The following is an 11,948-nucleotide window of genomic DNA, read 5'->3' as shown; positions in this document are numbered from 1 at the left end:
GAACTCCAACAATATTTCACTCTGGGTTTTAACAATCAAATATGTCATGGAAATATTGTTTTTGTTTAGTTTTGCTTGCTCTGTGGATGTTACAGAATCAGGAAGAGTCAAGCAAACTTGCTTTATTTTACATATTGTCTGATAGAAATTGACTAGGTTGATTAATGTCATGAAATAAAGACTGCACAGTCGGTCGATATTAATGTTTATTGTCATTATTATTTATTATTATGACCAACATTGTAGACATACACATACACCCAACGCTGCACTTCTGTATAATTTAATGATTGGCCCTCCTAAGTGCGACGTCAAATAAACGTTTGCCCACGTTGTCAAGCGTGGGTGAGCAGCGTGAAACCTGACAAATCCGGAGTGAATGTCTGTGGAATATCGTGTAAGCTAACTTTATGCTTTGAGCATTTCCACACAGCCTGTAAGGGTATTATTTCATAATCCACTTATCAGGTGGATACTGTATATTATACACATTTCGGCCATTCAAGGCGGAAGCAGAGTGGCGCAGCGGAAGCGTGCTGGGCCCATAACCCAGAGGTCGATGGATCGAAACCATCCTCTGCTAATTTTATTTTATTTTATTTTTTTAATTATTTTATTGAATTTTTTTTTATTTTGATATTTGACATATTTTCTTTCCTCTAAAAGAAAGCAAATAACCGGTGGCAGAATATATAGGTTGAATTTTAGCTATGCAACCAGCTGACACAGATCGATAAATTGCCACCAACTAACATACCCTCCGACACAGCCTGGAAATAAATCATTTGAAATGTTTAATTATTACTTTACTGCTTGAAAAAAATCAGTCACAAAAGCAGAAGTGAAATAACGTTCCGAAGGAAGAGTTAATCTGGATAACGTTACAATGACAGAAAGAGAAACGGGAGCATGGCTCCCTCTGCTGGCCGACCCAGTCCTGTTGACTTCACAGAGGGCGGGGATACTTTAACATATTGAAAGGGCCCTGAATGACAGGCCTTTAAAGGCCCCCTTTTTTCTTTATAAACAACAATCTTCTCTTTGACATGGAAACAGGGTTGTGCAGTAACAAGTTTAGTTTAGCTCTGAAACAAACAGAGCTAACCTGAACATTTAAACAATTTTTTATACTTACTCTCCTTGTGTCCATTCGTAGCACAATCACATTTTACTTCTTCCTCTTAATTCCAGTTGACTAGTACACCAGGAGCCAGCGAGGGTTGAAACCCATTTTTAAAGTAGCAGTATTTTTTTAGTGTGGACAAAAAAAAATGTTCATTTGTAAAAGCATCCTAATGTCAAACGAGACCAAATGCAAATAGCCAGATTTCTTATTTATGATTAATCAGGCTTAAGAAAAACAAAAAACATCATACGTTTTCACTGGTTGCTAATTGTTTGAGTCTTTTTCGTCATTTTTGATCCTTTTGGATTTTTGTTTTCAGTTTCTGTTCCCATATTATAATTTTCCCCTCTTAGATTAACTTTTTGATCAAAATGTATTAAACAATCCATTTTATTCCAGATATTTAAGGAAAAACAACCTATAACCAGCTGGTACGTTTGTTTGTTTGTTTGTTTGTTTGTTTGTTTGTTTGTCTGTACAGCACATTTCAGCAAGACGGCAGTTCAAAGTGCTTTACACCATAAAAACAAAATACAGTCACCAATTATGAAACAAGCAGTAAACATCACATTTTATCAAATGCCATCATCAGAATCATGACTACACATCAAACATGTTGGTCAATGTTCCAGTCATTAAAGGCAATATGTGGGTTTTTAGCTCTGATGTAAAGAAACTCAGTATTTCAGCATTTTTTCAGTTTCCTGGAAGTTTGTTCCAGATTTGTGGTGAGTAGAAGCTGAATGCTGCTTCTCCACGTTTTGTTGGTTATCTATGCTCAATTATATTGCTCTTCCAAAAACAGTGAACAATCTGGTTAGTAATGCTGAACGTCTGTGGAGTTTAATTTTACTAACAAAACACGTGACCTTGTTCTCATTTGTTATCTTGAAACTCTTTAGGGAATATCAGCCTGTGACCTTTGACCTTTCAATTACTTATTTCAATTTTTTTTTCTTTTTCTGGCAAACATTTTTACCTTATAGAAAAAAGAATAATCACAAGCATAGCACATCTACAGACTTATTATGACCTGTTAGGAAAGTTTCTTGACCTCATCTCTTTCCTTTAGCTAGAGTGTTTTAGAAAAAGCATTCTCTGCATTCAGATTAGAGCAGTTCATCGCTCACATTATGATGAAAGAAGTGCTGAAATCAATTAACTGAAAGGACAATTTCAAAACAAACACGTTGACTCTACAAGATGACCTTTGGCTAGATTTTGACAGCCACAAAATCAAGATTTTGACCCCTGCCCCTGCATCTAAACTCACTGTCACACCTTTTGAACTTCTGCTTCTGCTCATTAGACAGAGTTGAAAGCAGCAACAATCGAGGGAGATCAGAAGACATTCAATCCACATTAACAGTGTTTGACATGCAGCTAAATGCCAGCTTGTATGAATTAATATCAATCTCTTTCAGTCTAGATTGTAGGGTTGCAAAAATGTGTTTTGTCAGGAAAAGAAAAAGAGAAGCTTTTTGTTTCAGTTTCAATTTGAAGCTTTAAATGGGATTCATTGAATTCCTATTGGTCATTTGGTTGTATTCAGGAGCCAATGCAAAGATTTGAAGGGAAACAAATTGATTCTCCTCAATGTTGTTCTATACTTTATTCTCTTTGTTTTAGTTTTCTAGTGTTCGGCTTTTCACAAAACTGTGTTTTGTTTTTGGAGAATCCATCCATATGTATGGAGAAGCTGAACCTTTGTAACATTAGGAAAGCAGCACATTACTGACATGCCTGCGCCCCCTGCTGGTGATGTGGATTCATAACATCCCAAATTCTCCATCCTTAAAAGTTGTTATTCGCTGTTTCTCATATGAAATCAAACTAAAACTTTTTTCCCCCTCAGATCAATTAGGATTACAACTATTATTTCTATTTGCTAGTTGCCACAATAACTAGTTTTTTATTTTTATTTGACTGACTTGAAATTTAGAAGACTGGATAAAGTTCAATAAAATCCAGGTAACTGCCTTCAAATATGATCTTGGAAGAAAAGAGGGGAGACTAAACGTCTGAGACCATCCCAACCACGAGGCATCTGTTTAGAGTTGCTTTTGACCCGTAATCACTGGAGCGTTGGCCAACACCATTTAATGTGTATTGGCGATTTTGATAATTGGACTTCGGCGAAATGTAACGTCTGCTACTGGTTTCACAAATTGGTGACTGTATGATTTTTTTTTATGCCTTTCCATTTTTATGTTTTTATGATTAAAAGCACTTTGAAGTGCCTTGTTGCTGAAATGTGCTATAGAAATAACCTAGATTGACTGATGTGCGACTGTGTTGCGACACGATGGACTGGTGCACTTCACAAGACAACATGAGTCAAGTATTGAAGCTGCGGTTCAAGACGTCAGCCAGGTCGCTACAGTTTGGACAGTGACAATCAGGATACCTTCAAATTAGCTACAAAGTGACAGCTAATTTGTAGCTAAACAACATTTGTAGCTAAACATTTTACTTTTAGAGTAAAATGTTTACTCTAAAAGTAAACATTTTAGAGTCTTGATATTAAATCCCAATGAAAATATGTGGGTTTGTGTGAACAATGGAAATAAAAAAATGGCCTCAGTTACATCAGTTTCGTTTGGGGTAATGGTCCAAAATTTCAGCAATCTATTGTGAGGAGCTTGTTGAAGGATTCCCAAATCATCCAATTCAAGTCATACGAATTGAAGAAAGTCATAAAGAAATCAGGTTATTAAACAAACAGTAATAATTTGGGGAATCTGGGTATCTGGTTGGATCTGTTTTATTCCTTCTTTAAAGTTATTTTCAGCTTCAGCTTCATGCTTATGAACTATCTTGAGTCTGTTTTTTTTTTCTTACACCACCCTGTTCCAACACACAGCAGCTTGGAAAAAAGACCTTCAAGAAAACTGAAATTAGGGACCATCTAATGGAGGACTGTGCGCTGCTCTCGTATAAAGTTTTGTTCTCTTTCGTCTTTCTGTCTCTATTTCAGTCTCCTTTAGGCCCGGCCACATAATGACAGACCTGCTGTGTATTAAAGGACCCTGCCCATGCGTCTTCTCCCAGCCACCTCCCTTTTCGCGGGCCTTTAAAAGCCTCCCAGACCGGGTGGTGGTGGGGGGGACCACTTCCAAACAGAGAGAGAGAGACTCGCCATCCACTAAGTCAACCGTTCGATCGCAACCAGAGGGCTTCAACATGGATAATCATTCCTACAACTTTCCATCCGACTGCACCCCACTCACAAACTGCAAGTCGGCCCGCAAGCCGGCGGGTTCCACCGTGGTGAACATGGGCAACTCGGGGAAGAACCCGCCCCGGGACTACCTGCTCTGGTCACTCTGCAACACCTTTTATGTCAACTTCTGCTGCTTGGGCTTCATGGCACTCATCTACTCCATCAAGGTGAGCTCAGGTCCTGTTTTCTTGAATTCACTAGAAATTTGAACCGTTTTGAGGAGGCGTTCAAATGAGACGAAGCTTAAAATGGCACCCAGAGTAAAAAAAACAACAACCAATTCAACACCCAGAACTTGCACTGAGTGGCCCCTTCCTTTGACTTTTGATCTGAATTTTCTTTAACTAATGAGAAAAAACCCTGAAAATTTTCAGTGGTTGGAGCTGAGAGTGAAAGCAAAATCAAGAAGATAAGTCCTTGGAACAAGACAGTTTGGTAGTTGGTGACATTTGATGAGAACAATTCAACATTCCTTGTCCAATTTCTCGAAGTTGGCCGTATTAGACAGACAGTCGGATTCGTCAGTAGGCGTTATATTCCAAATGCCACGCTGGGAAATACAGCCGGATAAAAATAATCCAGACCAGCAGACCAGGATGTGGCCATCCTCTGTTTGCCAACCTCAAGAGCCATTTTGTTTGTGCAAATGTCGACTTGAGAGCTCTAACCATTGAAAATATCTATGAATATATTTAGATTCCCCGAGTTGTTGGATTTTGTATTCTTTTGAATCATACACATTGCAACAAAACACATTTAGCTGCAAAGCATCTAAAATGTCCTTGTCCAGAAACTTGGAATGCTTTACACCACAGGAATGGAGTCAGGCAGATGTTTTACCGACAAAAAGATACCTGAATTTAAAAAACAAGTTTCTGCTAAGCTTACCACAGAAGGGTGTGTAAACCAGTCACTTCACTCCTTTTTTCCCTCCTGTTTGCATAGTTTTGAACTCCAGGCTTGTGACTGGCTCAGCACGGAAATTAAAGGCAGTGTCTCACAAAGTGGGGAGTTAAAAATGGCATAATTGGCATCTTCTTAATGGGCAAGTACTGTCAAGAAATTAGAGAGTGCTGGTGAAAAGGTTCAGTAACACTGCACTCTGATGAGACCTAGAGGAGACACAAAGGTTACATGAGTCTTTGCTTATTTTTCTCCCCCATTTTGTCCAATTATAACTATGTACCATGTAATCAAGCAACTCAAAGTAGTGCATGATTGTCAACTGGAAGGACAAAGTCAAATTCAGACACTTGTCTTTACAAATAAAAATCCTAAAAAATCACTTTGGATGTTCATATCCAGCTCCCTTTACTCTGTCACCCCTAAATAAAATCTGCTCTGTGAAAGGGTCAGAGTTTGATAGCGGATGTTAGAGACACACAAAACTGATCAGGCATAGAGTTGTGAAGATGTTTTAAGCAGATAAAAGTGGTAAAATAGTATCCCAGTCTCTGGAGGAGCTGCGGAGATCCGCAGCTCAGGTGGAAGAATTTAAAAACAAGGCAGCTACTGGTTGGGCCGTCCATAAATCCAGCTATTATGGAGAAAAACAGTTGTAGAAACAAAAATAAGAGTATGAAGAACAGTAAAATTACCAAAACATGGCTGTTTCCTGAAACTGACAGGCGGTAATCAGAGAAGTAGCCCTGCTTAGTTTTCTTTACTTGAATTCTAGTTTCTTAGCCAGAAGGTCCGGTTTGTTTGGGGAGATGTGAATGCGCAATCGAACTCTGATGCTGACCAAAACAAGCTAACTCTGGCCCACCTAAAAACCCAGGTTTTGGTTCAGCTGAAGTAAAATTAAAGTGATATGTGAACGCCAAGCAGGCAAGAGACCGCTCCAAAAGCAGGAAACTGGCTATAACAAGGGCATTCTGGGTAAATACAACAGAAACAAATGCTTCAGTCTAGCGCTAGCAGGAGAAATTATTCAAGGTCTTTTGCCAAAGACAAAAAAGAAATCCTACAATCTCCAAAATCCGATGCTACCCTATTTTTGTTTACAATTTGTGAAGGAGGGTGCGTTCAGTGCCTTCTTCTGAGGTTTTTGTGTCACTTTATTCAGTAGTTCTCGGTGCAGCGCCACCAGAGGTGAGAAGGTAAACAGGTTTTTCAAGTTTTTTTTCTTTCTCTCTTTTTACACACTGCAACATGAAAATGAATCGCTACGGCTGAAAATGTGAAAATGTTGCAATTTTGGTCCCCAGTCAAACCGAGTCTGCCAGACTATCAGGTGTAAAAACACCCTTAAGGATCGTGGTGTCTCTTGGGAAGGTGCAGAGATCCAACGCTCAGGTGGCAGAAACTGCCAGGTCCTCCACAGATCTGGCCTTTATAGAATGAATCACACGAAAGTTAAAAATAATGAAAGAAGTCACGTGGCATTTAGTAGACACGGCAAATATGTGGAAGAAGATTCTCAGGTCAGTTAGAATCAAGATTAAACCTTTTGGGGCAAAAAGTGAACACAGCACAAGACCCTGAACGCATCATCTTCACCTTGAGACGTGGTGGCGGACGCAGCTTGCTGATGCTTTTTCTTCAGCACAGACTGAGAAGGTGGGAAGATGGATGAAGATCAACACGTGACAATCCTGAAAGAAAACATTTAAGCGGCTACAAAAGAGTGGAGAGTGGGGCGGAGGTTCACCTTCCCACAGGACAGCCACATAAACATACAGAAAGGCCTGTAATGAAATAGTTTAGATCAGAGTAAATTCAGCCCAAAGTCCAACCTGGAGTCCAAGCCAAAGTCTGTCTACAAGGTCCATGGAGGCTGTATGTCACCGTTTTCAGATCTTTAGTTGAAAAACACATTCTGTTCCACTTCACAGTAATGCGTTAGTTTGTGTTGGTCCGTCATATAAAACCTCAACATATCCCAAAGATGTTTGTGGTTGTGTTGTGGCAAAGTGTGAATAAATATATACATGTTGAGGAGTATTTGCGAGGCACTAAATCTGATATGCTTGTGTTTGTTCAGGCCCGGGACCAGAAGACTCTGGGGAACCTGCAGCTGGCTCAGGAGTGCTCAGACAAGGCCAAATGGTACAACATCCTGGCCGCCGGCTGGAACCTGCTGATCCCTCTGCTGGCCGTCGTCCTGATCGTCCTCCTGCTCGTTCACCTCGGCTCCTCTCAGGGTTCCTTTGATTTCCTGGGAGAGGACGGTTTCCAAAACTTCCTCAAGCTGTTCAGCTGGTAGATGAAGGAGGAAAAAAAACAAAATCTCCGATTGGATTCAGAAGGCGATGGCAGACGTTAGAATTAGTCGACGTCTAAATGTTTGTTTTCAACTTGTCCTATGCAGATGTGTTAAAACTTCTGCTCGCCATCTGAATTAATTGTAACACTAACTTATTTTAGCAGTATTAGCGTCTCTCTGCCAAAAATTTGATAAATATAAAAACATCAAGGCGGATTTAAGCAGTATTTTTGAAACTGTGCCATGAATGTGACTTACATCTGAGCTGTTGCTAGTACGAAAAGGAAAGAAAAGCAAAAACTTTAGAGCATGCTGATGTTTTATGTGGTGAGCCAAAGGCTGAAATGGCCTGAAAGATGAAATGAAGGAATGAAAGAAAAACATTACAGGGACAGTTTGCATTTTTTTGAAGTAAAGCAATTTAAAATTATTATAAGTACGTGCAGTAAAAGATGTGATATCACAGCGAGTTTGGTGAAGCTAGCTGTTAGCAGTTGTATGCTAAAAGCTAGTCACAAAACAGCATTTTAGCTAGTTTCAGCAGCTTAGCATCCCGTCCACACGAAACAGTTTTTTTTTGCTAAAAGGGAAAAGTTTTAAACAATTTTTCCTCTATGTCTACATGGAGACGGCGTTTTGGGCGCCCGAAATGTTTTTCTTTTTAAACAGGTTCCAGAGTAAAACATTCACTCTCGTGTATTTGGACAACGAAAATATATTTTTTGTGAAATCTCCGACATGTTAGCCTACAATCTAGCCTGACCTATAACCTCAAACATATCAAATGCGACAATGGAAGATTACATATTCCACAAAAGACTTCACTTGTGTTCGTATTGTTGTGGCAGCTTTACGCACACGTCCCACAGTGCTTGTTTAGCGCCACCCACAGGTCGAGAGGAGTCAAAAATGAGGCTATTCTCTCTCTCTGGGTTTTCTTGCAGAGGGAAACATTTCTGAAAACGTTCCCGTGTGAACCCAAGTGTTTTCAATAACAACCTGTTTCAGAAGAAAATTGTTCCTGTGTGGTCGAGATCTAAAACAACTCTAACTGAAAATGTGCCTGGCTGTGGTACGTGGTGATGTGTCAGAGGATATTGTCTACATTTCATAGGTTTGTCAGTGTCTTCTCAGTTAGACAATGTCCATGTATCTACGCTAAAACTACTTCAGCTTATGCCACTGCACAAAACCTAAAGAAATCCTAAGGTTTTTTAAAGGCTACGTCATGGCCAGTCACTAAATCCAGCTTCTCTGCTTTATTTTTGGTATTTATTGTATTTATGTGAAGTACAATTTGATCGGTTGTTGGAACCATCGTTGGTCAGGATAGATTGAGATTGAGAACTGAAATAACAAACAAACGTGGAGCCAAAGTTTTACAACGGACAATGAATTTGTTTTCGCCTTCTAGCATCTCTCACATTACTTTATACTTCTCTTTTCATCATTTTAAAAGTTTTTTTTTGTTGTTTGGTGCTTTGAAGATTTTTCTGTTGTATCTCCTTATTGTTTTCAATCTATGAAATAAATAAATCAGACTGTATGTTAGCACAGTACATCACAGAAAGACCGAAAAGAGATTTATTTATCTTTCCATGTCAAGATCTCCATGCAGCCGAGTCGTTTTCTGTCCCCGCCCAGCCGACGGGAACAGGTGCCGAGAGGTGTTCCTTCGGCTGGCTCCTGCGGTTCCCGCCGCTGCGCCCACACCCAGCTTTAAAGCGATCATTTTGGGTTTCCATGGCCCGACTCCGGGGTGGGTCTGCTCCCAGCTGTGTGTTTGGCCCACTAGCATTTTTACATGTACACACAAAACATCCAGTTCTGGGAACCGTGTCGAACGTGCCCTTCGGATGAGAGGCGGAGCCGCCCAGGAAGACCGCTACAGAGGGCCGAATGCAGGAGGCCCGCAGCGGAACGGGACGCCGTCCAAGTCTGCTGGTTCTGCTCTGAGTTGAACGAACGACCGCTCAGACCGAACGTGAGACATTTCAGAAGAGACAGCCGTGGCTCTAGTTGTCTCTTCCTGACTGGTCAGAGTCGCTGGACTCGCTTAAGCTAAAGTTTCAGCCCCGCAGTTTACTGCTACATCCATAAAACAAAAAGCAAATAAAGTCCAAAATTGCAGGTTTCCAATTCAATGACGAAGGTTTGAGGTCAAGTTCATAGAAATCAAGAAATTCCACTTTGACTAATATATTTGTTCATTTGTCTCTTTTATCCTGCTTATGTGGTGCAACACATATAATATGTAACGTCCATTTCTTCCTGAAACACACCCACTCAGCTGATCTGCAGTCCAGTCGCCACCCCCACGCTAAATCTCCAAGATTCCCCAGGTTTTCCTTGTGCCACTCATGTGATTTCACGTTGCGCTCCTTCTGACGCCCTTCACATTTGTAGCTTCTCTTTTATTTATATCTGCCCAAATCACAGCCCAGGGCTTCTAGCTTTCTATTTTCCTCCTGTGGTCTGAGGCAAATGCTTACAGATGTCTGAGGGGAAATTACAGGATAGAATTGGGTCCTACAGTAAGAGGAGGAGGAGGAGCGTACTTCCTCCTGCTCTTTTCAGGAGCTTTTTTTTTTTCTAGGGCGATGGCGCAATGTGGAAGCAGCAGAAAGCCTCGGACCGAGGCCCAAAGCTCTGGTGTCAAACCAGACCTCCTACAAAAAGACGTCTCTAAAATCAGCAAGACAGTTTTTGTATTTGTTGTCGATCAAAATCAAATAAGACAATGAAATCGTTTTTATCAAATGCCTGCAAAATAAAATGCACAGCAATTTATCAATTAGCAATAATTAGTAGTACAGATTGATGTCGTTATGAATCCATGTCTGTGTGAGCATCGGAGGTTTATTAGACTAAATAAGTAAAGAAATAGGATCATAAAGACTAATGGACACAGCAGGGAGATTAAGGAAGTTTAACATAGGAATTTGTTGTAAAAACTCTTGCTTTAACCAAACCAAAGTGCCATTAACTAAAAATGGCCGCAACTAAATAAGGCACAACTGCAAACCTACCGAGACACGGCAAGAAACTATGAAGCAGCAGAGAGGCGCATGGTAAATCTAGAAGAGCTACGGCTAAACTTAGAGAATCAGATGACAAGCATTAGTGCTCCACAAATCTGACCTCTATGGAAGCGTGGGCAAGAAGAACTCAGTTACAGCCACAACATGCCTTATGCAGGACGCAGGAAGCATCCTGCAAAACCAAAACTGAACTTTGCGACCTACAGGACAACTGGGTGTGACAGAAAGCTAACGCTGCATGTTACCGTGACAACACCGTCTTCATTGGGAAACATGGTTTGGTGCCATCCTGGCCCATTCCTCCTGACAGAACTGAGTCAGGTCTGGAGGCTGCCTTGCTCACACACACACATGCGCGCGCATGCCTTTTCTGCTCTGCACACAGATCTTCCCTGACTGAGATCAAGGTTTTGTGAAAGCCGAAATTAATTGCATCTAATTCAGCTTTTAAATTTGGGTCAATGTCGATCTGGAATTCACGTTTCTGGAAAACATCTTGAGACGGACTCCTGAATTTTCACATAACGGCATTTAGGAAATAGAAACAGGAGACATTTTGATGGGTTTGAAGTTAGACCAGGAGCAAAAAGATAAAATATATTTTAAAAATCTGTTTTGATAGAATTTTTGTTATAATCTGGATTAGACTCTCCCTGTTGAATACCAAACACAACTGTTATATTGTAATATAATACTATAATGTGATAGGAAACATTTTTGAAAAGATGGATGGATGTGCTTAAGACTAACAATGAAAAATAAATCTTTCAATTTTTACTGCTGATATAGCAATTGTAAATAATTGATGACTCAATAATTATATATTATTAATATTAATAATAATAAATAAGGCTATACATATATATTCTATGTATATTAATAATAATATTAAGAATATTTATTATATTATTATTAATAATACATATTGCCTTATTTATTATACCTTATAACAGTATAATAATAATAATAATAATAATAATAATAATAATAATAATAATAATAATAATAATAATAATAATATTTGCTATAATAATTATAATAACATTTATTAATAATATTGAGATAATTATGAAATAACCAGATTCTGAGGTGTAAGTACTTTATAGCATTTTAGAGGATCGTTCATGTTGTTTACTTCGCCTTTCTTCGGCCATAAAGTGTTTCTGCAGTTTCAGGATCATTTGAGTCTTTCTCCTCCCTCCAGACTCCCGGGAAGTTTCTATTCAAGACCTTGAACTCGAGTATTATTCTGGAGGCCCCCCATCAAAACATGCGATCTATGAGACACAGAGAGTCCCTCCCATGTTTAACAGTGGAGCGCGAAAAATTGCAAAAAAAAAAGAAAATGAA

General features: G+C 39.5%; 1 protein-coding gene and 1 non-coding gene across 2 annotated transcripts; both read left to right on the top strand.

The window, feature by feature from the left end:
- The first annotated feature begins 511 nt into the window (after positions 1-511).
- Positions 512-583, top strand: trnam-cau (transfer RNA methionine (anticodon CAU)). Its single transcript has one exon. It is a non-coding gene; the product is annotated as a tRNA-Met (tRNA).
- Positions 584-4,195: 3,612 nt separating this feature from the next.
- Positions 4,196-9,116, top strand: LOC103134503 (interferon-induced transmembrane protein 5). The gene is made up of 2 exons (XM_007546774.2): positions 4,196-4,516; positions 7,336-9,116. The coding sequence occupies exons 1-2, from the start codon at positions 4,310-4,312 to the stop codon at positions 7,555-7,557; spliced, it is 429 nt and encodes a 142-aa protein (XP_007546836.1). The 5' UTR covers positions 4,196-4,309; the 3' UTR covers positions 7,558-9,116.
- The last annotated feature ends 2,832 nt before the right edge of the window (positions 9,117-11,948 follow it).

The sequence above is a fragment of the Poecilia formosa genome, unplaced genomic scaffold (assembly GCF_000485575.1).
Source record: "Poecilia formosa unplaced genomic scaffold, Poecilia_formosa-5.1.2 Scaffold17, whole genome shotgun sequence".
NCBI classification, from domain to species: Eukaryota; Metazoa; Chordata; class Actinopteri; order Cyprinodontiformes; family Poeciliidae; genus Poecilia; species Poecilia formosa.
The sequence above is the reverse complement of the archived record's forward strand: the minus strand, read 5'-3'. Positions and strand labels throughout refer to the sequence as shown.